Source organism: Embiotoca jacksoni, unplaced genomic scaffold (genome assembly GCF_022577435.1).
Source record: "Embiotoca jacksoni isolate LCO1_2020_lvr unplaced genomic scaffold, fEmbJac1.0.p SCAF_11, whole genome shotgun sequence".
Lineage (NCBI taxonomy): Eukaryota > Metazoa > Chordata > Actinopteri > Embiotocidae > Embiotoca > Embiotoca jacksoni.
The window spans coordinates 8,951,711-8,978,765 of record NW_027185241.1 but is presented as its reverse complement, the minus strand read 5'-3'; the positions used below and the strand labels follow the sequence as shown (position 1 = coordinate 8,978,765).

The 27,055-nt window shown below is 40.6% G+C and overlaps 2 protein-coding genes across 2 annotated transcripts; one reads left to right on the top strand and one right to left on the bottom strand.

Moving 5' to 3' along the window:
• The first annotated feature begins 206 nt into the window (after window positions 1-206).
• Window positions 207-3,326, top strand: fkbp14 (FKBP prolyl isomerase 14). The gene is made up of 4 exons (XM_069142975.1): window positions 207-534; window positions 822-973; window positions 1,089-1,216; window positions 1,305-3,326. Exons 1-4 carry the CDS (start codon window positions 338-340, stop codon window positions 1,461-1,463), a joined length of 636 nt encoding a protein of 211 aa, XP_068999076.1. The 5' UTR covers window positions 207-337; the 3' UTR covers window positions 1,464-3,326.
• A 561-nt stretch (window positions 3,327-3,887) lies between these two features.
• chn2 (chimerin 2) lies at window positions 3,888-25,824 on the bottom strand. Its single transcript, XM_069142974.1, has 13 exons — window positions 25,227-25,824; window positions 19,091-19,129; window positions 17,353-17,408; window positions 15,450-15,481; window positions 15,056-15,169; window positions 14,640-14,910; window positions 9,341-9,424; window positions 8,130-8,214; window positions 6,704-6,877; window positions 6,358-6,435; window positions 6,067-6,204; window positions 5,871-5,976; window positions 3,888-5,256 (listed from the first exon to the last, which is right to left on the bottom strand). The coding sequence occupies exons 1-13, from the start codon at window positions 25,273-25,275 to the stop codon at window positions 5,085-5,087; spliced, it is 1,398 nt and encodes a 465-aa protein (XP_068999075.1). The 5' UTR covers window positions 25,276-25,824; the 3' UTR covers window positions 3,888-5,084.
• Between the last annotated feature and the right edge of the window lie 1,231 nt (window positions 25,825-27,055).

Genomic DNA, 27,055 nt, shown 5'->3' with positions numbered 1-27,055 from the left:
TCCAGCCGATGACGAGAGACGCTGTCCACGTTCCTCCCACCTACGTCATCAGGGATTTCAGTACCGTGGGGGAGATTTACGTAATTGACACAATCAGATCGCCAATAGCAGCAGAGAACGCAGATATAGGGCGGGACTTCGGAGTAAATATATCCAATTGCAGAACGAGGAGGTGCAGACAGCTGAACAGTGGCTGTATTCGTTGAAGAAGTTGTCTGCCACGTATGGCATTCATGTCATGTATTTATTTTAAGCACTGTATATTATTGAAAGAATGACATTAGCTTTTTTTTTTTTTTTCAAAGCTGTATGAGTAAGTGAGGTATTGGCTATCAAAATGTTTTTTTTTCCCCTTCTCTCGATATTGCCCTCATTGTTTGTGCTTGTCACTGCGGGGAAACTGCCCGAGCCAGAAGTAAAAATTGAGGTGATACACAAACCCTTCATGTGTTACCGCAAGTCAAAATATGGAGACATGCTTCTTGTTCATTACGACGGATTCCTGGAGAGTAATGGCACCATGTTTTATTCCAGGTAATGAACTCACTCACAAACTAACAATGCTGCATGGCATTAGCTACTGTACAGCTTTGCCACATACCATTTGTAGGAAAAGTCACTGCTTGTTAGCACTGTCTAAACCGTTATATACAAACACTATATTTATTTTGCCATTTTCCATTCAGACCTCAGCATCGATCGCATGCATATTTTTTTATAGTTAGGTGGCAATCATTAAATCTGTATTGCACACATTTGTAATATCAGTTCTCTGTGAATTTGCACTTAAAACTGTGTTGAATCTCTTTGTCTCTTGCCAGCCGCAAACATGGGGATACAAATCCTGTATGGTTAACTCTTGGGATCAAAGAGGTGATCAAGGGTTGGGATAAGGGTTTGCAGAACATGTGCACAGGAGAGCGCAGGAAGCTGACCATCCCTCCATCACTGGCATACGGCAAGGAAGGAAAAGGTGACACAGACTAACACCAAGAAACATGTTAAAGAAGGTCTAGCTGCATCAAACCACTCCTCCCTATTGAGTTCCACCGTAACGTACTTGCACGGCCGTTTTTGTTTGTTTACAGGCAAGATTCCTCCAAGCAGTACACTCATTTTTGACATTGAGCTTATGGAGATCCGAAATGGTCCCAGGTCACATGAGTCTTTCCGTGATATGGACCTCAATGATGACTGGAAGCTCTCCAGACAGGAGGTGGAAATTTAATTTTAACTGTATGCCTTTATATTAAGATACGCATCGGGAGAGGATGTCATTATTTTTCTTTTTGTTCACACTTCAGGTGAAAGAGTACTTGAAGAAGGAATTTGAGAAACATGGCTACTCACCCAACGACACCCATCATGAAGTGATGGTGGATGACATCTTCAAAAATGAGGATGAGGATAGAGATGGTTTTATATCTGCCAGAGAATTCACCTACCAGCACGATGAGCTCTGACGGACTGATTCTCTCAAGTTTTATTTTTTTTAATGATTGTCTGGTGAATTTCCTTCAAAATACTGACAAACCTGAGGAAATTAGTTACTAGGCTGATTTTTTTTTTTACACTCCATATGAACAATATTGTCATACTTACATATTATGTAAATTTCATCCCTAATATATTTATATTTTCCTTATACATATACTGATAATACAACCACAGATGTATTCAGGTAACAATCCTGGATTTCTTGTTCAATTTCATGAAATTATGTTTTTGAAATAAACAACTTTGTGTTAATTCATGTTTATTAGCTTTACAAGCTATGTGGTTAATGTGGGCATGCATTCAGCCTTGGTGATGTGATTCTGGCTGGTAACAGGTCTTTTCTGTGTATGTCTTTGTGAAACACTAGGGGGCACTCTTGTCCTTGGCGTCTGTATCAAACTGAAATCTTTAGATTAGGTTATATTATATTAGATAATCTTTGATTTTATTAATCCCACAGTGGGGAAATTCGGTCACGGCAGCAAAGAAAACCAAAAAGTGCACACAGTATGAAAATGTTTTTGAAATACGTGTAAAATATAAGAAATAAAATAGATTTTTAAAAAAAGTATTTTAGAAAAAAAAAATAAGAGTAATTATAAATACACACACACGGACAATATACACAAAAAAAACCGAATAAAATAAAAATAAATAAATACAGTTTGGGATGAATGGAAAAAAAGTGTCCGGTGCTATGAAATGAAATGAGATGAACAGTGCAACGATATTATAGGGAGGTGTTGAAAAGTCTGACAGTCGTCGGTACAAACGACCTGCGGTAGCGCTCTTTCCTACACTGAGGGTGCAGCAGTCTGCCACAGTCTCATGGAGGGGGTGAGAGGTGTTGTCCATGATCGATGTCGTATTGGCTAACGTCGTCCTCTCACCCACCTCCTCTATGGACTGTGCTGGACAGAGCTGGCCCTTTTGACCAGACTTTATTCTCCTCCTGTCCCTCTCTGTTTCTGCACAGCCCCAGCAGACCACTGCATAAAAGATCCCCAAAAGAGCTACAGTGCGGTACCACTGGTCCCCCTCAGCTTTTGAATGGCCTCGTGGTATTTAGGTGACCAATTTATCAAAATGAGACTATAGTCACGAATACCATTGCTTGTTATCAAAAGTTAATCATGAGGAAGTTGCAATACCTTGTGCATATATTGGTCACATGCACATGGATATTAAAATTCCACTTGTTCTTCAAATCATATTTAATTAATCTACTCGTGCTTAATTCATTTAAATTTGCAGTTTACAGTTAAAAAATTTCGACGAAGACACCGAGAAAATCAACATAAAACAGTATTTATGTGCACTTTTGTAAAAACTACAGCTAGAGATGCTGATTGAAGCAACAATTATAAAACAACTGTGAAGTATTGATTATATGAGCAATCATGGTATGCTGTATAAGCCATAGGCTAAACAACATGTAGAGCAGAAGTAACTGGTGGCTCCAGGATCAATCAGCAGACTAGTAATGTTAGGATGGAATCAGCTATGCAGCAGCAAGAAGAGGTGCAAAGTCACAGTGGTGTCCCCAGTCTCTTCTTTTCTTTAAACCATATGATTAAAGCATAATAACATGGCTGGCCATTCATTACGTATATCTTAAGGTAAACTGACCAGAAGTTTTGTGATGCAGTTGAGACAGAAGAGGGGGAAATTTCTGTCCCCCAACAAGCATGTCAACAAGCATGCTTGAAGTTTTTAGTGGCAAAGGTCATATCAGTGTTGTTCCCTTACAAAGAGGAGCATGAAAATGATACCATAATGGAGACGCACCATAGTGTAAAGATATACTGCTCTGTGCATTTCAGTTTTGTTAATTACGTACCTTAGTCACTTTTACTCTAATCTCTTAAACAAATAAAGAGGTATGAGAAACAATGGTGTCATTGTTTTGCAATCTTTTCCTGCTAAAAATGACTTTCTGAAGAGGGCTGGCATGCACCAGTGATATTCTCAACCACAAACAGATCTCAGAGAGAGGAGAGTTTAAGTAGCAAGACAGGATGTGAAAACTGTGGCGCAACGATTTCCTTTCTCACAAAGAGCACCCCTGTTTTTTTCCCCACCACTGCAGGTCATCTGGTCTCTGGCAAAATTCCTCTCTGCTGACCACATCAACAGGTAAAACTGGACCAGTGAGAGGATTATATGGCCAGAGGGAGGTTGAATATTCCATAAGGCATTCAAGGTAAAACAAGATTCCCCCAAAAAAGGCTTGTGCAGTCACATACCTATTATTCAGTGTGCTTCAGGCTGCAGTCATTACTGACACAGGGCTGGGCCTTCACTCTGCTTTAACCATTTCCACTGCGATGTGATGCACTAATGTTAAAGGGGGACAAATACTATGAAAAATTACAGCAGGACTCCCTATATTAAACTCAAGATTCACATCCTTTAATAAATCATCATTTCATAAATTACATTTTAACGGTCACAAAAATACATTTTGATAAAATGGATTTGTAGAAAGGATTCAATCAATAACATTAAACAAAGTGTGAAAGAAACATGCTTGGTACAGCTTTTGTATGACAAATAGCTTCTATGGCGTTTGAGAAGTGAATGGCACCTCCTGCTGCACCGAGCGATGTTACTGGCATAAAAAAGAAAAAAAACAACAACTGTAATCTTATTTTTCACTTGAAAATATTCCAAATTACAGCATGTACACTGAAACATTGTAACATTGCCAACCAGCATGTGTACAGAAGAGCTTTGCTCATGACATTAATTAATGACCAGTGTTTAATCAACCTGTGTGTTCATCACATTACACTGAATACACTGAGAATGAAAATGATATATCCATAAACCATTACTCTTCTGACCCTTCTTTTGCAAACGGTTTTGCATTTAGACATCAAGTCAACAAACCTCATTCTCAACATCATATATTATTGGGACAAAAGAACAATGCAGAGTAAAAGACAAAAATAAACATCTTTACAAAATACATCTTTACACTTGTTGCAAAAAAGTGCTTCATGAGCATCAAATTGTTTCATTTCATATTATTTTTTTTAGTACACAGTTAAAGTATTGATCATCACATGATCTGATTTGATCTAAAATGAAAGGATCCACATTGTTTCATTCCATTTTTAACCAGCGTTCCCACAAAAATTGAATATGCAATTGTCACGTGGGAACGTTAACTCGGCTGATCTGTGCTGCTCTGTTTAAACAGCACCAGGCCTGCACTGATTGACGATCTGCCCGGAGTAGATTTCACACAGCACTGTCATCATGACTGAGTCTACACCAGGTAGTGACAGTCTTCAAATTAAAGAGAGGCAGGAACAGCACTGCAGGTAGTTAAAAACACAGGATCCTTTCCTAATATAAAAATGATGGTCTCGGCTGAGAAACCCAAAACTTACAGTAACAAGACAATGTCAACACTAAACCAACTTAAACTGAAACTGTCATGCGAGAAAGAAGCGCTTCAAGTTCAATCTGATCACAATCTATTCTGCATCTTCATTGGAGTCAAGGTGGCTTGAATTTCCTCTTTGACAGAATAAATAGTTGTCCTTCTCTTCTGTTACAAGGCTGGCATTTCTTGGTCCTTAGAATAAAACATCTTCATGCTCAATCATAAGCTGCACCACGAGTTTCTGTTGCCTCATGTCATTCAGGGTTATCAAGGCGTTCTGCTCCGGTGGCTGCATGAGAGTCGGACCAAAGACAATCCCGAGGTTCTCAGCGCTCATTAAATTGTCCTTTTCGAACATTGTCACCCTGTAAAACACAAGATAAGAAGCGTGTAAGAAGAGCACAATAAGGAAAACTCCAAAAGAGGCTTTTGAATATTTGAATGTTGAAATCGTTGTTGTTTTTTTTTGGTCATGTTTTGATTCGTCCTTAAGAATATTAAATTCAAGGATGAGGCTGACATTATTCTTTAAATCTCTAATTTTCAACAAATCCCATGAAAACACTAAATCAATGAGGCTTTAATCCATCTCTCAGTACTTTCTTTTCAACTCTCTGTTGCAGTCAGCCTGACAAATGAAAATCCTTACAAATGAATTACAAACATAATTTTTGAAATAAGCAAAATAATTTCCTAAAACAGTGGGGCACTGCAGTTTTTAATAAATGGTACTCAAACAGTGATAAACAGTGCATTTTCTGTAGACTCATAGACATTTAAGACTAGCAAGTAGCTTTGTCAGCCAGGTGGTGTATGTGGGACTTATTCAAAATAAGCCACAGTGCTCATGTTCATTGCTGTGAAGTAGCATGTCTCCCATTGCAACTCTGTGAGTCATTGATATGTTTTAATACTTTCTGGCCAAAAATGTAGCTCTATGGCAGATAGACTATGAATTTGTTTAACTCAGTGCACTAACCTCTTGAGATGAGCCATCAGGTAGCGTAAGGTCTCATAGTGGGCTGGAGGGAGCTGCAGCAAACCTTCATGGATGGCCTCCAGTCGGGACTCAGCATTTAGAATTTCTGAATCATATAAGTAAAAACATTTCATATCAGAGCACTGCAGAGTGGCACTAACACAAGACATTGGATTGTCCAGGGAGGAGCTCTTACTTGCAGCTTGAATAAATTTGGAGTACAAGTCAAACGTAATGATTGGGATTGGGAGGTCTCTTAAGTAGAGCTTCAAAGCACCAGCAATTATGTTGATATCTGCATAGGCACTGGCACTGATGTCAGCCTTATCACCATCTGTTGATACAAAACAGAAAATGTACAAGATGTCATTTTATATTAGTCACAAATAAAAATGTCATGTTCTTGTGAAAAATAAGAGCGAGAACTCGTGAACTAAAACCTCAAACACAGAGGTCCTGGGGCAAAGAACATTCATCATCAACAAACCTCGGTCAAAAGCGAGCCTCACGTCCTCGATGTGCTCTGAGAAGCCAGACACTCTGTACAGACCTTCAGATTTCATACCTGCAAGAGTGAAATTGGAAGGATTGTCTCAATTATTTGGTCGCATTTTCCAACCTCCCATTCAGCTCCAAAACAAAAGTGTCACAGAAAATGTTGGCTTCCATTGTAACGAAAGGATCAATGACATTTCTAAACATTGCAAGCTTGTAATGGCACAATCCTATAAAGGTTGAGTTACAACCATTAACTCATCAAACTTATATCCTACTTTCCTTTCACCGTAATGACTGATGCGGTTTAATGTGATGGCTGATTAACTGCGTTCTACCTCTCAGCTCTATCTCTTGAATGCATATGTCCACCACCATGGGTCGCGTCGTGTTATGAGCTTTGACAAGTGTGGTGAGGTCACAGCTGAACACTTTCTTTATCCTGCGCAGGTCTGGCTGGCAGTCGCTGGGAACCAGTTTGGAGCACTGTTTGTGTACATTAAGTCCGCAATCTAGCAGAGCAAAAGTGAGATAAACAGAGAGAGAGAGAAAGACAGAGAGAGAGATTAGCCTCACACTGATGATAACCCAACCATCACGGCAGGCTTAAGACAGTGGACATGGCAGCACTGGCGGGGGTTCTTCTTGTAGTTTTAGTCACATGGAGTGTGTTGGACAGCTGGCAAGAGCAGAGTGTGTGTGTGCGTGTGTGTGTCTGTGTGTATGTGTGTGTGTGTGTGTGCAAGTGTGAGTGTGTGTGAAGTTCGCCTGCTTCTGTGGCAGCACAGCTTGGAGTGAAGGTTTTGAAGGAGCCATACTTGTTCGCCTAAAATTGTTCATCACAAAGATGTTTTTACTGCCTGAGCGGAGTTAACGCTGGTCTGCTGATTGTGGTCCTTGTTCTCAGTCAGTGCTCGCAGAGAGTGTAGCAGGAGATAAGAAAAAAAAAAAAAAAGCGGCTAGACAGAGCAAGTGAGGGAGGACAAAGAAGTCTCTCCTGTTTCCCATAGCACATGAGGTATCTGATGATACCAATGTTTGCCTCGGGCTTATCAGCATGACAAATGTCTCAACAACAAACACTCTGTTTAAGGGAGAGAGACCAGTCCACCAGTGTGCGCATCAGTTTCAGGGCTGTGTCTGTGCAATGAATGAATCCTGTGGGCGTCTTGAAAACGCCCACAGCACTTATACGCAACCAATCACTTGGTTCTGCTGCTATATTTGGCCAACAATTACAGTACATTTGACCTGTGTATGACATGCGTTTTACCTTCGTTAAAACATTTACATATATGTTTGTTGACAGAACTTACAGTTGGATATAAATGTTGTCAGCACACTGTAAAACATTTCATTTCTTTGCACAGTAGCTCTTGGCTCTAGGGAATTAGAAAACAGCATCTAGTTGCTTTCATTTTGGTGTGACTGTGATTAAATATTCTTGAAGGGAAGAGGATTCAAAAAGAGTATGATTATATAAATGAGTTGGTGCCTCACTGGGTTTGAATGTGTTTTGACGAGTCACTGGCAGGATCTCAACTTGTTTGTCACAGATGTAACAGGAAAATAGAACATAACCATAAAGCTGAAGACAAGCGAACCACCAATTCAAATGGAAGTAAAAAAAACAAACTCTCAAAGATTACACAACTAAAACATGTGCGTGCTGGCATACATTACTTATGTAATCCCTGATTTACATGATATGAAATCTTTATATATTGCATGACATGCAACTTTGATGCTAGAGTGTGTACTTACCTGAGCAGCGGACACCTTGGGCGATGAGGCCCCACATGAAGTTGGCACAGTACTCGCACCAGTGCGGCCCTCGAAAGGTATGTACCTGTGGTTAGAAACAACATGTTCATCCAAACGTGATAACAAACACCCCACGTTTTGCAAGTCCATGTCCAGATCAAACTGGAGAAGCTCCAATTTGTTCTGCTGGACTATGATTACACTGTGATTCCCTGCTACACTGGATGAAACCCCTCACCAAATGAGAGCATTTGTATATACAAGGCAGATTAAAGGATTTACTACAATGTGTCTGGCTTCTGCTTCTGGGCAAATCAGACACATGCAGGCAAGCACAGAGGCAAGCCTGAAAGTCCAAACAACAGATGTACAGCCATTGTGCATCCTAAAAACAGATAAGATGGCAAATGGAGCCCCAGTTACACACACACACACACACACACACGCGCGCGCGCGCACACACACACACACACACACACACACACACACACACACACACACACACACACACACACACACACACACACACACACACACACACACCTTCACTGGTACTTTGAATAGGTAGCAATAGACTACAGAGTGAAAAGGGCATACGGCAGGTGTTGACTGTCGTTTTGTTTTTCCTGTTTCAAAGGGGAAGCAAACAAAAAGCTTGGGGTCATTATAATCTGTCTGTTAGCAGAAACCCAAGATACAATTGCAAGAATTTGAGGCGCCCAGAGGCAACATATCCCCAATTTATCCTCTGCATATTTAAAGAACTTTAAATAACTCTATTCTGCTGTCCAAGGCACTCTCACACAACTCTTTAATAGTTTTTTTTTTTTTTTTATAAACTCAGCAGCCTAAAACAAAATGGATCTAAGAGCTTTAAAATCAATGCATCCTGCTGTTAATGGATGTAGCATAGTGCATCCATTAGTTCCCCTCAGTGCATATGGGTGTCAGCTGCATGTGTTCTCATCAAAACAGCAACACACCATCATCTATGATCGCAAACATTTGAGGCAGCAAAACACATCTCTAGGTGCATCTCACTAAAGGATTGCTTAACTATTGCTAGAAAAAGATGCTAAAATAAAAGTTTTGTGTTTGTTCTTCGAGAAATGTCACCAATGTTGTCAGCAGTTGAGTTAAATTGTGAACAGCGACTCCAAAGCCATCAATCTTTATCTCTGAGTCTTTGTGTTGAATATGAAGCTGCTCACCTTGAAGTTGTGGATCTTTTCATAGGAGCATTGCTTCTCACTTGTGTCTTTCAAGGCACTCCGTCGCACCAGAGGTGAGGAGATCTGTGGACAAGAGGCCAACAGTTTAATAGGCTTCCACAGAAGAGTCCCTTTGCTGCCCAGCTTCACTCCCAGAGCCAAAGCCAGCAGCTCCTGACGCTTCCTGTCTTGTCTTTTATTCTTGTGGGCGATCAGCTCCGCTCCTAGACCTCCACGGTTTTCTTCAGCCTCCATGCTTGACTGGTCGGGCTCCCAAAGACTCTCCAACTCCTCTGGGGAAAGGTGTGGAGGGGAAACGTGGGTGCTGTGCAGCAAACGCTGCCGGCAACAGCCCAGCGCAGAAGCAGCAGCTACACTCCACTCCCCTCTGTCCCAGGAGGGCGACTGATGACAATCAGCACGCGGTTGTCTCTGCATCTGATCTGAATCCAGTGGCAGCAGTGAACAAGAAGAGCAGGAGGAACAGGACCGATAGTGGGCGGCCTGAGGGCAGGAGCGTGTCTCAAACAATGGTCCTCTTTCACACGCTCAGAAAGGAAAGAGAGAACAGGATCTCAGCTAGCCAGGGGCTGGGAGGTTGAGAGTGAGGGCGGTCGGGTGCTTTCAGGACCGCTTCACACAGCTCAACAGCTCTCTAAAGCAGGATCAATAGTGCAGACGCCCTCTTTACAGCACAGAGCGCACTCCCATTAGCACACTGCCTTTCGGACACACTCCACTTCACTTAACTGGAGATAATACTCCACTGCCAGCGGCTCTCAGTCACCACTGGGTCCTCTAAACGGGTCACTCGCCTGCTCAAAGACAGACCCAAGGTTGTCCGGCCAGTCAGAGCAGAGGCTGTGTCATCGTAATTCAAACAGATCTTGACCTCCAGTTCTGTCGGTCGGCCGGTGGAATTCCCCACACTGCTGTCCAGACTGGCTGCAGACTACTCCTTCCTATCACAATCAGTTGTCTCAGAAGACCAGCAGAGCCAGACTACTAACTTGGATTGGGAGGGATTACTACCATAATCCTTACACAGGCAATAATCCCGCAGTAGAAAATCCAAGTAAAATCCCATAGGAAGCTCATTTGCAGGTCTGCAGCCATGTACTTTTTTGCCAGTAGGGGGCTGTTTCCATGTTCACGCTGAATTTGTCCCTATTAGATCTGCTTGTAAACAACCAGTAAACAGCACCACAAGGTTTGATGCTCTTCTAATTATCAACGAGCTCTTGAAATGAAGTACGCAACACTGATAGCAGCGACTCAAGTACGACTCATATGACATTCCAAAAAATCTGAACGATTTTCTGTGAAACAGCTCTGGAACAGCTGAGCCAACACATGGAAAGACATCACAAAAAAAAAAAATAAGGTTGAACTGATTTATTAAGCAGAGAGGAAAGGTCAGACAGCCAGTAAGCATCGGATTTATGATGATAGAGAGCTGGAGAAAACGCAGAGTGGTGAGGCATTGAGCAAAGACCCTGAGGGCAACTGCAAAGCTGAGATAAAATGAGAGGATTGGCAGCTCACAGGCTGATAGACCCAGCAGCAAAGTAAAAAAAAAAAATTGCTGTGGACTTTTTGTGTATCAGCTATGCTATGTCGTTTTGTCTCTGATGTCTGTGAGGGACGAGTTGACTGGCTCATAGCTGAAAGAGGGACAGGACAGGTGAAGATATTTGTCATTGTGGTTGACATTCCTTGAAAAGACCTACACATACCCGAACCATGCAGCCCTGGGACTAAGTCTGCAGGGACAGATGAGGAATAGCCCACTCTAAGATATTTTAGCCTTGTGAGGAGGGAGGGAGGAAGAGGAGGGAGACGAGGGCTGTCCTCTTTGTCTGCAGGCAGATGGCTTCTTGTCTCTTAAAGAAAGAGCTTGGAAGAAAGGACACAAAAGGTGGTCACACAACAAGCTCTGCTTTCTTTTCAGGAGCTTGGCTCTTTTATGCCCCCCAGGCTTTGTGAGAACACAGCTGAGTGGACTCAGTTGTGGGTGGGATTATAGGAAATCGGGCACAGTGGACACTGACAGAGTAGGACAACAGAATACATCTACCCACATCCCAAACAAAACAGCTCCAACCACATCGCTAACCGAAAGAAAAATGGACATACTGTGAAGAGTACAACAGTATTGAAAATGGAGGAAATTGCCACTTTTGTGTGCACAGAAAACACGTAAAATTAGTCTATTTTTTTGTGTCTGCGGCTGAAAATAAATAACCACTTTAAAGAGTCTGGAAAAACAGTTTGGGGAGCATTTTTGCATTTTGCAACTAAAAGATGTAAATAGTTGTTTTTGTATTTTTACAGCGAGAAACCTCGGGAGAGAACAGGTAATTATCCCAACAAACAAACACGACAATTTCTTTCCAGGGCATGTGAGCACGCCGCCATGTCGAGCGTTCCACTGAGATAAAAACCAGTGTGGTGAGTATCAGGAGAAATGCGGCAGAGGGTTTTACCCACTGAGAAAATTCCTGAAGATCTGAAAAAACTCAGGAGGTTGATCTGGGTTGAGTCAAGTACCCCCTTTCACCTTCTGAGTGCATTTTAATTACACAAGCATTCGCAGGCACAGCATTATATAGGTATCAACCCGACGCTGAGCAAATACATGTGAATTTGGACTATACAGTGCTGCCACTGTGGCTGTAAGGCCTCAGGGCGTGGCTCTGTAACTGGTAAACATGAACTTGAAAAAGCAACCACAGATCCGAGACATCGGGCCAGGTCCCTGCTTCTTGGACATGTAAGATTCAAGCAGACAGAAGACAGCTTTCTCTTCTAGAAGAAACTGGCAGGTGGTTTTCAAATGATGTCTGACAACGTCTGCCATCATCACAACTGTCACTGACTAAGATCCTCATGTATAAAACTTGGCAGGAGGAACGCAGAGTCAGTTTTTCAAAAGCGCCTGGATAACTGACAATCTGACATTTAGCTGGAGAAGTGCTCCAGATTTACTTGCCAAAGAGAAGTTATTGGAGAAAGCAGTCCACAAAGTTTCAAACATCAAATCAAGCTGCAAATCAAACACAGAGGAACACTGCTTGATACTGTTCAATAAAGCACTGTGTACAAAGCAAACATAGGCTGGTTTTTATGTCTTAGAGAACGTCTGAGGGAAGCTCTCTGCTCCAGGAGCATCCTAGAGGTTGGCAGTGGCATCTGTAGCACTAAAACCACAATACGACAAAGGACTACTGACTGATGAATAGCCAATCGGTCAAAAATGCTTCTGTTAATGGTTCATGTCTCAAGTTACAGAAACCAAACTGAAGACTGCTGATATTAATACTGCAAATGATGCTCTTGCTGACAGGGCTGTCATCTGTCTGTCGCTGCCTGTCACTGATTGACAAACTGTAGGCTGACACTTTGAAGACAAAGAATCCCCAAAGCTATAAATCAAAGCTGGGGCACACATTACAGATACACCTTAAGAAATGTCAGAAAAAGAAAAAAAACAAGAAAACATGAGTGTGTGTTCATGAAAAAGCCAGAAAGACGGGAGGAAACAAGTTAAGATTGCCCCCTAGTGGAGGGACACTACTTTTATCTCTATTGAGAAACTTCACATTCCTTGTTGCTCCTTGATAAATCATTCACAGACTTCGATTTGACAACAGCTCGTGAGTGCCTGAATGCAATGTGAAATGTGTCTCAGCCAAGATCAGTGTTTCTGATACGGATGGCAGGCAGAGTAAAGTCCCAGTCCCCTTGGTCATCATTACCTTTCAGTGGAGGCAATGAAGCATGGCAACAGTGAACACACCCAGGGGCTACTGGGATAATGTACATCTCACTCACAGGATAAAGTGCCCTCTCATTCTGCTGTAAATGTTAAGCAGTGTGGAAGTAGAACAAAATCTTGATATCGTTCAGCATCTGTCAAAGGACCTGGTAAAAAGTAGACTGGGTATACTGAGATTTATTTTTTCTGAATAAGATGTATTGTTTTACAAAAATGAAAACATCTAATCAAAAAATAACTCTTGCTTATGGCTGTTTTTGAAAGATTGTGGGAAACTGAAGTTTTTGGATAATTAAATAAGAGTTGAAGGTCTTTTTTTTTTATTGAACAAATTGAAAGCAGTGCTGGTTGAGGCTGTTTCTTTCTTTGTCCTTTTTCTGAAAATACTGAACAATAAACTGGTTTAACGTGAGTAATTTAAGTAAGTATACAGGATTCTTTAGCGTAATTATCCTCATTACTGCAATAATATAACGAGGAAGTTTACTTTTTGCAAAATTTCCTTTCCCGAGGATGATGGTAGTGGTATTAAGGGTACATAACAGTTTAACTTGAGCCTATTTAATTGGCTTGTTTTGTCCACTCAACAGAACAAAATGCAAAGATATTAATTTTTTAAAAACAGTTTGACATTTAAGAATAGGCAGCTTTAGATGAGAAGATCGACTCATGGACTCTCTGCTGGTTGCCTGGAAACCTTGTAGTGACAACAACACTCAATTAAATAACTGATCATGGCCTTGTAATAGTCTGGCTCCTAATCTCTTGTGACATGTCACTCTCACATGTTATTTTTTGTGCAGATTAATAAAATGAGATATTATATTTTAATAAGGGAGCTTTAGAGGTGTTGGCAGGTGGATTTTACTGTTGGACAGAGCCAAGCTGATAATTTATTTACACTACAGAAATGAGAGTCTGGATATATTCATCCAATTCAATCCTGAAGAATGTACTGTGCAAATATTTAATGCCACAAATAGTTTTTATGTATCAATTAACTTTGTACACAGCACAGTAAACAGAAAAATGAATCAAATATTTGGTGTGAACAAACATGGCCTTTAAAATGACACAAATTGTCCAAGGTAAACTTGTGGTACGTTTTTCATGGTGCCTGGCAGGTAGGTTTTCAATCTTGGAAACTTGCCACAGTCATTCTGTGGATTCAAGCTGTTTCAGTGTCTTCTGTTTCTGCATGTAATCCCAGACTAACTTTAAGATGCTGAGATCAGGGCTCTGAGGGAGCCATGCCATCTGTTGCAGGACACCTTGTTCTTTATGAGTGTCTTTATGATGCTGGCTGTATGTTTGAGGTCACCGTCAGGTGCTGCAGAAGGAATCTGCGACCCATCAAATGCATCCCCGATTACATTGTGTCATGAATAAGAATTGTAACTTCCAAAGCGCCAAAAACTTCTTCACACTACAATATATACAGTACAGTACAGTGTTGTGGGATACGGTCAGAGTACAGTACAGCATTCAACATCTGGTGACACAAGCAGACATAAAACTCACCTTTTCTTCTCTCTGGAAGGTGACCCTGCGTGGTTCTGTGCGTCCACGGCTCAGTCTGTGGACCATTTTGTCCTTCAGCAGCGACGTATAACCAAGATGCTCGTAGATGGGGTTGGTGGTCATTTTGGCGATGTACTGCGCTGCCTTGGTCTCAATGTAAAGAGTGATAAGGGCGTCCGTCACCAGGTCGTGGACTGACTCGAACCTCTTCTCCCCGACAAAGTGCTTACCATCATAAAACAGTCTGTAGTTGAGGGTCTGGTGCCCAAACCTGGAGTGAGATTCATGGACGAGGATGTGAGCAGATGTTTGACAGGTTGAGTAAAAGTGAGCAAGGTGGAGAATAAGCGGGCGGTGAGCTGCTGATAGCGTTGGCCTGTCTGAGTTTCTGTAATGCATACTGATGGTGTTGGTACCTTAGGGCCAAGGTGTGTGTCCCTGGCTGTCTTTGGCTCTCCCTGATGAGGTAAGAACCCTCTGCTCCCGCCAGCAGATCGTCTGCATAATCTCGAGAGATCATGCCATGAAATCTACAAAAAAAACACAAAAACATAGGTGCAACTCTTTCTCCAATGCCATTTTATCCTCAAACATCCAAAAATGTACATATTGGTTGTTGAGTTCAGGCTCTTGTTCCAAGCATCTTGGGAAAGTAAAGGGACACGCATTGACATAATATACATATCCACCCACTACAACCCTACCAACAATCTGATGGCAGGCAATAATGACAAATAAAACTATTCTCCGCACAGCAATGTTTGAAAAAAAAAGTCATAAAAATGATGACAGTAATTAAGTTACACTCACTCTCTGCCATAGTATTTGGGTCTGCTCTCCATCTGCGAACCAGAAGAAGAAATATTGGCTGCAGCAATATGATATGGAAGCTCAATTAAACAGCTTTGAAAATTGTTCTTGTGGCCTGCGTGGAAGATAAAGGACTCAACTCCACAGTACAGATTATCTCCATCTGTGCCCCTGCATCTATTCGCAGCTACCAAACCATAAAGCCTAATCACAGTGTGGAGATGAATAACAGGCAGTGCGGTAAAACAGCTGGTAGAAGATGGCCAGCTGCTACAAATTAATAATAAAGTGTGTTAGTGTGTCACCGCAGTGTGTTTAGTGTGTCTGCATTACAAATCTTGCAAACATATATGATATTTTAAATATAAACAAAACAGATGATTATAAAAATTATCTGTAATAACACAAGGTGCTTTTACTGTCACAGATGTGATCATTTACAACATTTACGTTAATGTGAATCAATCTGAAGGAAAGAATAATGAATTAGGAACTCTTTTTTTTTACTATCCACACACTTTTACAGATGATAGAGTATAATCTCTCATACATAATTATAATCATAATTCTAGGAAATAATTCATTCTGTACTGAAATGCTGGATAGCTACTAATCTCAAACCACCAGCCAAAAGCTTTCACTTTGCTCATCAAAGTGTGGAAAGTCTCAAAATAGGATGAGACCCTCATCATTTCTAGTGGGTTGTACAATAGGAGATTGACAGGACTCTCAGTGAGGACAGTGACAAGTATAATTTGTTCCATCAGCTTTATTAACACAGCTGAGAGAACAACGGTTTTGCTTTCTGTCATAATAAAGTGCTGCTGCTCTTTGCATCCAGCTACGACACTTAAGGGTTCTTGAAGTTTATTGTTAAATGTTTTAGGTTTAAAATGAGCTACTGTAACTCCACAACAGATCATTTGCAACAGAAATCAACACTAACCCTTCATTCACGTGACTGGAAGAACCAACAAACCACCTGCAAGGTCATTACAGGAGTTTGTGTCCAAGCAGGAGAGATATAGTGAGTGTTTTGAAAATATTCTCAAATTTCTCCTGAACTACTCACCAAAATATTTTTCTAAATAAATCTTAATGGAAGAATAAACCATGCAGTTCGAGGATCACGCTCAATTTCCAAATTCTGCCGAGGTCAAACAGTTACTCATGAAGTGCGGAGGAGTTTTAAGAAGCAGTGAGTCGCTCTCCACAGGTTTCTGATTGGTCTGGCTTTCAGCTGCCAGACCTATTCATTTCTCAGTAAATCTTTTTTAGGATAAAACCTGAGAGTAAAAACTGAGTTTGCAAAAAGCTGAGTAGCTGTAGATTAGTTTATGAAGGGAAATGCTCTTTAAGAAAAAATAAATGGGGCCAGCAGATGGTTCAGTTTGGTCCGGTACATAACCACATGTTCTGTGGTAATATTTGAAATTTGCCAATCATAAACACATAATGGATACAATCGTGGATGGGACTCTTGCATTACTCGTATGTTACAAAAGAATTATGGTTTAGTTTTTCATCCGAACTTATTTTGTCACACAACTTTTAGTGTCTGTGATTTGAGTATTCAGTTTCAAAAAAGAAATACAGTTGTAATGTTGCCAGAATTAGTTCATTAATCAAATAGATTGTTGTTTATTTTGCTAAATATATGTATGTAAAAATATACATGCAATTTGTTTCACATCCTTCATGTGTCTGGAAATTAAGTTATTTCCATATTCTTATTCATGATGTATTTCAGGTATATTTCTGTTTTGAAGTTAACACTTGTATTTGCAATAATGTTTTTCACATTTTACAAACTAAATGGTTAATAAAATATGAAAATCCTAATTTCAGGCCTATACAGTACAGTACCCTACTTTCTATAGCTTCCCAGAAGTACTGTACTGACCTCCTGAGGACATGTGGTCCTCTTTGGTCTTGGGGCTTCCTGCTGTAGCTGGTACACTGTTAGAGAAACATGCATGTTAATGAAGGCCGTCTGCCTCTCGCAGCTGTGCACAGTCATTTTATAGATTTGCTACGAAAAATAAACATGGTTAATACAAAGTTAAGCGGTGCAGCATTTACATACAGGGCTCTACTGGACATAAAACAATACTTCAACTTAATTGAATTTTGCTCAGCCTCTGACCACTTAGTGCAGTGGTAACAAGGGACAAAAGAAGCCAATAGCTTATGCATGCAGGATAAGCAGTGAATGGTTTACATGGCAAGAGCAATATAACTGAGATCCATTTGAGTAAATTAAGACTTGTTGTCCGTTCACCTAATGTGCACTTACAACCACACACATACCTTTCAACTTCATGGTATTTACACCTATACACACATAGTGCAAATCCAAGCTTCTATGTATTAGATGTAGTAAAAAAGTACTGGGAGAATTGGGAGTAAATCAGTGAAGCAAACTGAAAATGAAAATGAGAGATTTGTGGCAAGCAGAGTAATCACCACAGAAATCTCAGCAGACTCCCAGAATTAGTTCATTTAATTAGCGATCAAAAAGCGAGAAGTCAAAACACTGCTGCTGTTTCTGCTTTTTTCCCATGAACTGGACGTCTCTCAGGACAGAAATATTTCCACAACAGAAGAATCGGTAGAAAAGTGAGGTTTTTCTCTCGGAATCCAATTTTCTAATCCTGAGTGTGTCCTGAACTGCAGTTTCTCTTTTATTTGGCAAACTGCAGCATTGTTAAACCTGACTCAAACATATAATAACTGTAAAAATAACAGAATAACAGTCTTTCCTGTTTGTACTGTGATTAACTCACTCCCATGTTGGCTGAGGGCAGAAGACTACAACAGTGTCCTCGTTACTAACAACCAGTGCAAGAGCAAGGAAATCACTGTGTGAGGCTGAGCTAAATCTTCACCGCAGCAGATTCTCCAGGCGGGGGAAGGAAGACTCCTCACTGTGAATTTTCATATTTTGTCAGGTTGACTTAAGCCAACCAGCAATATCTGGAAATCATCCACTACTATGACATAGAGACCTCTAAAAATACTTCAGCAGAGAATCAGGGGAGTGGAGACTTCAGAAGAGCAGAATTATTGGAAAAGTATGCATATGACACATTTAATTACAGGAAAAGTCATTTTGAAAAAAAAAAAAGAAGCTGTATGGTTCAACAAAATGTGGAACAAACACATTTCCCAGCTGAAATGATTTGTGCTCTGCTGCAATAAATGTATCACATATTCTGAGGGGTTAAACCATTTCCTCCCATATGGCAAAAACATTGTATAATGAGGTGGCTGTTCTGAGGACCCTGTTTTAGCTGAGCCGCTTTGCAGGTAGAAAATCTAATTTTCTGTGTTGCTGGTAACCTAGTTTACTCTGAGATCAGGACTCAGCTGCTTTGCATTTTATGCATGTATGAATGTGCTTTGTGGGCGGATGTGCCTGAGTGTGTGCGTATCATTTTGGAACCTGCAGCGTATCTAATTGTACAATATAAACAACTCAAGCTAATTCTTCAAAGTATAGAGAACGTGGATGTGTAATTTATAGACCACAAATGAATGGGCAGGTATTTAAAGAAGCCCACTAAAGGACAAAGTCAGGTTAAAATATTACTAACAGGCATAAAATAATGAAAAAAAAATATCTCACAATAATTACTCACAGTAGGACTTCCATATGGGCGGTTGATAATCCTCAGGGTCTGTAAAGCACAAAAAAAGGCAGGTTTTTGTTATAAACTCACAGTTGTGTTAATAGACTGCTCTGTTTTCTGTCATTAAAAACTCCACTTCGAACCCCTTTCCCCCATGGGTTGAATGTGACCCCTTTGCTGTTGCTATGTCGCTCTTGTTTATCTCTGTTATAATTATGTATATGGCTTCACACTGTGCCGTTGCCTCATGAGACGCATCAGTGAATACACTTCTAATCAGTTTTTCTGCTTCAAGGACAATCAATAGAGGTGTCCGCTCGTTTTGCTAAGCATTGTGTCAGCACGCAGCTGATCTATATCAACCACCGGCAGGGTCCTGAAAACATAAAGTACAACTACAGCAATCAAAATTAAGAGAGGTAAATACAGCTTGAATCTCACCACCCACAGCAAGACCCCCTCTGGGAAAAGTGGTGGCTGAGTTATGATGATGTGAATACTGACACTGCATGATGGAGTGTGCTGTTATATTAGCTGGAGAAAAGAAGAAGAGGTGATGGAGTCAATGCCCTGCAGTAACTAATAATTTACTGCAACTCCTACTGAGTCAAGTAATGACTTGTAATACTCTTAGTACGTGTCACTATATAAGTTAAAAATCCGCCTTCAGCAGCAGGTAATATTTTGTCTGGCACTCACTACAACATATAATCATCATAACGATGTTGAGAAAAACTTCTACAGGGTCCAAATTATTAGTTGTTTCTGAAATGTTTAACCTCATCTCACAGAGAAGCTCAATGTCCTGTGGAAGGTCAAGAGATGTAGAAGCTTTAAAAATACCAAATAAATGGACCTTATGTTGTAAATTTAGTTTTGCCAAGTTGCTGTTTCAAAAGACAAAAATCCAACTTCAGTTAAACATTTTTAATAACTTTTCTAATAACTACTAAGAAATAAAAATTTCTTAAACAGTTTTAACTAATTAGCAGAATTATATTTTTTTGCATGTTTAAAAGTCACTGCATGATCAGTATGCCATACTGTGTCATACGGTATCAATCATGTCGGCTCATAACTATGACCTAAGCAAATAATACTCCATGTCAAATGCACGAAATAGCTGCTCTATCTACCTCTCAGATGTTCCATGTAATATCTCTCCCTGAGCTCATGGTGCCTTTGCTGAAAGGTTCAACTGACTGAACAATGAATCATACTGGTTCAGTAGATACATGTTGTTCATGTAAAACATTCCTTTGTAGTCATCGGCAGATCAGCTGTGGCCAGAGGGAAAGAAATGAAACACACCTCAGAGGTGATGGGAATCAGTTCATGAAAACCAGTGAGCACTTGTTGGATATGGAGCGCTGAGGTACCGGCAACCAAACTGTGAAGCTTGTTCCTCGTGTAAATTGCATCAGAGTTAAGAATTGTATCGCTGAAGTATGTGTACTGCCGTTTTCATTTGGTCTGTTTTAACTGACGTCACTTGAAGAGCAGAAGAGAGCGTTTCCTTCATCCTGTTTTCCCCTGCTCACTGCAGCAGGAGTTTGAGTGAAAGTCGGGTGCTACATCATCAAACAAAATTTAAAAAAAAAAGCCTTCGCTGCTTCTCATCATAACAGCAGTTACTGTAGAAAGCGCTGGATTTATACCAGAGCAAAGACAACATGTGCATATTCAAAAGCTGAATAAATATATAAACTATGAAAAGATTCAACTGAGAAGTGGATGATTTAAGGATAAATGTTGTTTGTTAAGCCCCTCCACAGAAAATCTGCCTTCAAATACAACTAAATATCCTTCAGGCTCCATTTGCTGGTGTATGGCCAGACTGCCTTGAAAAAAGGCATTGTCCTAATGCTGAGCCTTTGTCACTGTGTACTTCACTGGCAACAGCCTGAAAGATTTATTCCACTGCGGCTTATTTCTAGAATGTGATTTCATCTGGTTGGCTGCCAAATATTCCTTTTCAAACTAATTCTTATTAATGACGAATGGTGGTTTCAGTCTGAAAATCTGCAGCAGCCTCGGCTACGAAAATGGAGCTCGGAAGGGTTCCTTCAGATGCTGGCAAACACAAACATACACACGTATACAAATACTTTAAGCTACACTGTACCTACAGACTCTCACTCACACATATACGCAAGCACGCACACACACAGAAATCCAAAGAACATCAAAAAGAATTTCTAAGTAGCTCAGAGTTTGCGTGGTGTCTGATGATCAGGGAGAATTTAAAATTCTGGAGCAGCCGGAGGGTTCTTCCCCCGAAGAAACAGCTATTAATTGTGTTGCCCTCCATTACTCACCAGTCAGAGGCATTCAATAAAATAATTACCGGTGGGTGTTTGCTTCGGTGACAAAGAGAATATGTGATGAATAAAGATCAAGCTAAGACTTTTATCCTCCGAGATAGCGTCTGCTGTACAGTCTGTGCACATGTGAAAACATCCAGCATCAGCACATGAAACGGTCACTCATGTTGAGGTGTACTGAGTACTTGAGCATTTTATGACCTGAGCAGAATCCTTGTATTAGAGACAAAAAGCAGATGTCAACAGACAGGGCATGTCACAAAAAAACAACAAAACACGAGCAAAAACAAGACCTCAATATAATGTTCATTATGTAATGTTACACAGCTGGCAATGCAATAATGACTTTTTGCTGCATATGAATAGTGAAACAGCAGATGCAGAAGTAACATGGAGATGCACAGCCGTCATTAACCTGTACTTTATGTGCCAGCTGTAAAATACTGTCCATCCTAGTGGCTAACAAGAAGAGGTCTAAAACAAAACACAGACATCTTAAAGTCTGATTATTTTCAATGTCACTTTCTCAGCCTTAAAGATTTACACAACAGTGGAAATGACTCAAGTCTCTGTCTTACTAGATCTACAGTTTTTTCAAATAACAACAGCAATTTTTCCAAAATGTTCTTAATTTTAACACAAGTTCATAATATTGCTAATTAAAGACCTTCAAGATTGCAAGTATGGCTATGCATGGTTTGGCTTGGACATTTTGTAAATTTGGCAAAAAATGATTTGATATTGGTCATTTTAAATGATTATTTAATTACCTATTAATTGTAAAAAAAAAAAAGAAAAAAAAAAAGATACTTTCCAGTCTCAGTGTATTGCTCATAAGTTTGAAATGTATTCACAAACATAACTGGCATAAAGTGATAATGCATCCTGGAGAAGAACTATGTGTGCAATGCTGCAGATACATGCATGCTCATGCTCATGCTTATGCTCATGCTTATGCTCACACACACACACACACACACACACACACACACACACACACACACACACACACACACACACACACACACACACACACACACAGACACACAGAATCATGTCAGTGGGTTGCGGCAGAGCTACAGCAGGGAGACCATCTGTGTTATACACTCGTCCAACTCAAGAATTTCAACAGCGTCTTAGAGCTGACCAGATATCATGTGACAGGTGAGGGTGCCTCTCTGGTGTGTGTGTGTGTGTGTGTGTGTGTGTGTGTGTGTGTGTGTGTGTGTGTGTGTGTGTGTGTGTGTGTGCTGTGGGGCTGCACACTAACACACTTTTCCCTTAGGGAAAGGGTGCTGTTAACAAGAATTGGAGGTGAGTTTTGGGGTAAAGTGTAATTTGGTAGCCTGATTCTGACATTTCCTCATGCCTGCCACAGAGAGCTTCTGCTGTTGTTGTTATTAATCCTGCATTTCCGACTGGGATGTGTACACACAGATCTGGAATACTTGTGGGACAAACTTGCCCCCCGTTGATGCTATAAAAGAAGCAGGAATTTTCTGTTAGGTATGTGACACAGATCCAATCCCCTATGTTTTACCCTGAATAGGACAAGAAACAGAAGCAGTGGAAAGATTTTGAGGCAAACTGCAGCATTTGCCAGAATCATGTACAGGATTGTGTTGAGCAGACAGCCTCTCTGTAATACATGGCTGTAACTCTGAACTCCCTGACCAATTTTTGTCATTCAAGGCCCAGAGCCGGAGACATACTTTCATGCTCTATCCTTCAATTTATTTTCAAAGCTTTATTTCCTGGAGCAGTCTGGCAAATGGTGTGCTGCTGATACAGTACATGCTTCCATGCCTAGCCATGCCAAGAATGTGTAAGAGTCTTCCTGATATAGACAAACAGACAGAAAATGTCTTTCCAGGAACAAGAGGAGATTGCAGCATGTATGTTGCAATCACGTTGCAATCTGTTAGGTTTGTCTGTTAAAAAAGGGTACAGGGTACATCTATCGTTTTTCCAGCAGTGTATTAAGGATGAGTGTATATAAAGCAGTCCACACATTAAAAGGTGGTTTGCATACATTACGTTGTTCGTTTTATGTCAATAATTTGCAGGAAGTACGGAAATAAATCATTGTTAGGCTCCATTATGTAATTACCTTTAGGACCGGCATACATCAGAGCTCAGCACAAAAAGCTGCCATCAGTGACACTTTGCTTGATCAAACAGATGATCTGTATGGACATAATTTACACACCGTCCCCCAAATAATGGCCTCAAAAAAAAAGAAGCAGATGAAAAAGCGACACCAAGAGCACTTTGTTAGCAGCCAGAACAGACGACCCAATATGGAGCAGAAATTGTGAGAATAATTTTTGAGTCATATGCCTCTTAGACAAGATTATTCAAATGTTGTGTCTGGCTGCCAAAGAGCTCTGGATGGAAATAATAATAATACCCTTGTGACAACCACTCCATCCCTGGCAGCAGCGCAGCTTGTAACCTCTGATAATTATATTGAGAACCCAACAGTAATGACAACCCTCCGATGCCACAGAAAGAAAAGACTTTCCTCTTTAAGCAGCAGTGGTCAAACAGTAAATCCACAGCTTTCTGAAACGCACACATGAGATAATGCTTTGTGAAGCATGTGGTTACCGCAGGCTATATCAGCTTGGAAACGACTTGTCTGTCCCTCCCATTGGGCAGAACCTTGGGAAATGTTACGCTGCTGTGTGGTGTGGTTGGGGTGCAGAGACGGTAAGAAAATCAAACAAACACTGTATACTATGCAATGTCCTCATCCTGTCATAAAACTATTTAATAAAGGTTTTCCATGCAAAATTTAATATAAATTTTTCACCAATGTTTGTAGGTGGAAAAAGTATCTTTGGATGTCGATGTGACTTTAGTAGAAACATAAACCAAAGTGTTGAACCTGGCATTATAACCAGCTTCTCCCTCCCCTTGTCTCACACACACCGTCTCCCTCACACACATGCCTCTGGTTGTTGGTGGGGCTTCCACATCAAACAGAGCTGTGATAGTGGAGTTTGTACTTTAAACCCTGGCAAACATGAGCAACATGCTTTACCAACACAGAATGGGCTATTTGCAGAGACAAGCATGGTGCTGCTCTTTTACTCAGGGTATATTTGAGCAGCTACAAACACACTTTCTGTTCTCACTTGTGAAAATTGAACCATCAAAATTACATTTCCCCAAAATCTATAATTGATGCTAATCGCGTAGCTGTACCTTTTGCTGTGCAAGGAGGATTTGATTGGAGTTGTGTGCACACTGAACACTATTATGTCACTGGACCAAATCATACTCGAATTTTTCACAATTTCAGAAATCATCCCGGGCTAATGCTACTTTTGGGAAAATGGTAGACTACACAGGCCAAAGATAATCCTTAAAACCAGCCAAATATAAAGTCAATAAGGGAATTATGGAGATGATTGGCACTCTAACGATAACATGACTGCCTCTCACAACCTTATAATCCTTGTGCACACGAAAGGTTTCCTTTGCCTCTAATATTTCAAAACCTGCATCCATTTATAACAGATTGTAATGCTTTCTATTATTATTAATCCTAAATCACAGCATTGACTAGAAGATACTTTCCTGACATGTGTTTTACCAAACACCTGTGAGACAGATGAGGACATATAAAGATTTCACATTTCCTGATGCTTGTGTTTGTGGTGAGGAAATATTTTGATTGGTTTTATAGAACATAATGAAAAAAGTTTGATTCAAGTCAAATGAAAGCAAAAATATGAAAGCAAAATGATGAACTTCCCAAAAAGAAATGTCATTATTCGTATTATGCTGTCCCGCCAAGTTATGTGAACTCTTACCAGAGGATAGAGATGAACCTGAGAGGCTTGAGTTACTGGATGCTGCCATCCCAACCAGTTTCACGACTCGGTTACTCCCGTTTGGCCAAGGTGGGCTCACAGCAGCTCGTCCCCGGCGGTGTCTCCATTTCACTTACGTCCCAGTGCTCTTCACCTTTGACGGCTGACCGGTAACTATTTCATGTCTCGTTTGATCCAGACTTCCGAACCTGCCACCCGTCTGCCCGGGTCTGCTGATCCTTCCCCTCGACTCGCTGTGCGCCTTGGTGAGGAGCTCACGCTGCCGCATAAACTGAGGGTGCTGCCGCCACTGATTAAAAATAAAATAGACCGGCTACAGGAACATGTTCCGTAGATCAATTTCGCCGAGCATTTTCCTGACACTGGTCTGAATCTAAAGGTATAAATTTGTGTGCCATGCAGAAATCAGCCATGGTTTCCATGTGCCACTTTAAGGATTGTAATAAACACACTACACCACACCGCAGCGTAGACGCGCCTTCTTAAAGTGAAAGTTTGGAGCAAGGTTGCTAGATGTAAGTAATGCCCACTGGCAAAATAACATCAAAACAACGAATGTAGTTCTGCTTTCAAAATCCTGAACGGATATTTATTTCTTGCAATACACGGTAATGTACTTCATGCAAAGTGCCGACTGGCTGGACCATATTATTCCAGCTTTGTCATTGCATATTTTCATGTCATGTTATGTCATGTTTTGTGAAAAGCACATGAAAAGCATCTTTGTGTTGTTTTGCGCCATCTGGTGGGCTTTCCTCTTTGCCAAGAGATCACAGACTAAAGAAAAATATCTAGTGCTGGTGCCATGATCTTAAAGTGAGGTTTTGAAGCCCAGAGTTTTGCTAAAGACACACTCTTAACACAGAGAAATGTACACTGAAAAATCAGTACTCTTCTCCCATAGTTACCAAGTCCAATGTGCCCTTTGGCAAGGGCACGGCTGTACAGGTTCCAGATTTGAGTGTGTGAAACTCTGAGCAAAAAATAATAAAATAAAAAAGAGCTGCGGAAGCAAAGGTCAGCAGCAGAACTCGGTATCATAAGCAAAGAGCAATCACAGAGAACTGCCTAAAAAAAAAAAACTTCATCAAATATCAAATATCAGCCTGCAGCTTCATAAAAGGACAATAATTTTTCAAACTGACAGATTTGACAATAAGACAGTGTTGTAGTCATAGGTTGCAGTCCCGCCACCTCACCTGAGCTGTTGTATCCCTGTCCACATTTTCTCCCCAGCTGTGTATCTTCTTCCTTTACCTGGTGCACTGCATTGCATGCAAAAGTATATGAGCCAAGTCTATCAGCAACTTAAAGCTACTGATGTCAGGCTGACGTGCTTTCCCACATGCTGTGTGTTGTGATAATCTTCAGGCTTTTTTCTTCAACTGTAGAACAACCATCCCTTTTTTGTTGTTTCCACAGTGCATAAAGGGCCACGATTATCGGCACACAGAAACTGTATTTACACGTGGTCTTTTAATTAATGGTGTGAAAAAGGCCAATGGTAATACTCATGGAACAGCCAACACAATTTTAGATACAAATAAATTTATAAATTGCCAACATTAAGATCCAGCAGACATGGACACACATTATTGTCACACTGGAGTTTTACTCTCATGGATCTAAGTAGCCTACATTAGCTCTGGTTTGGTCTCCACCAAATCATTACAAATATATTATTTTTAGGCCTTCTGTGTGGCAAAGGGAAAGGTTGGATTAAATAATGACTCAGCAAAAACAAATCAATAAACTAAACTAGGTTGAAATAGACAATGCAGGTTAGTTTGTTCTAAGCTGTGTCATTA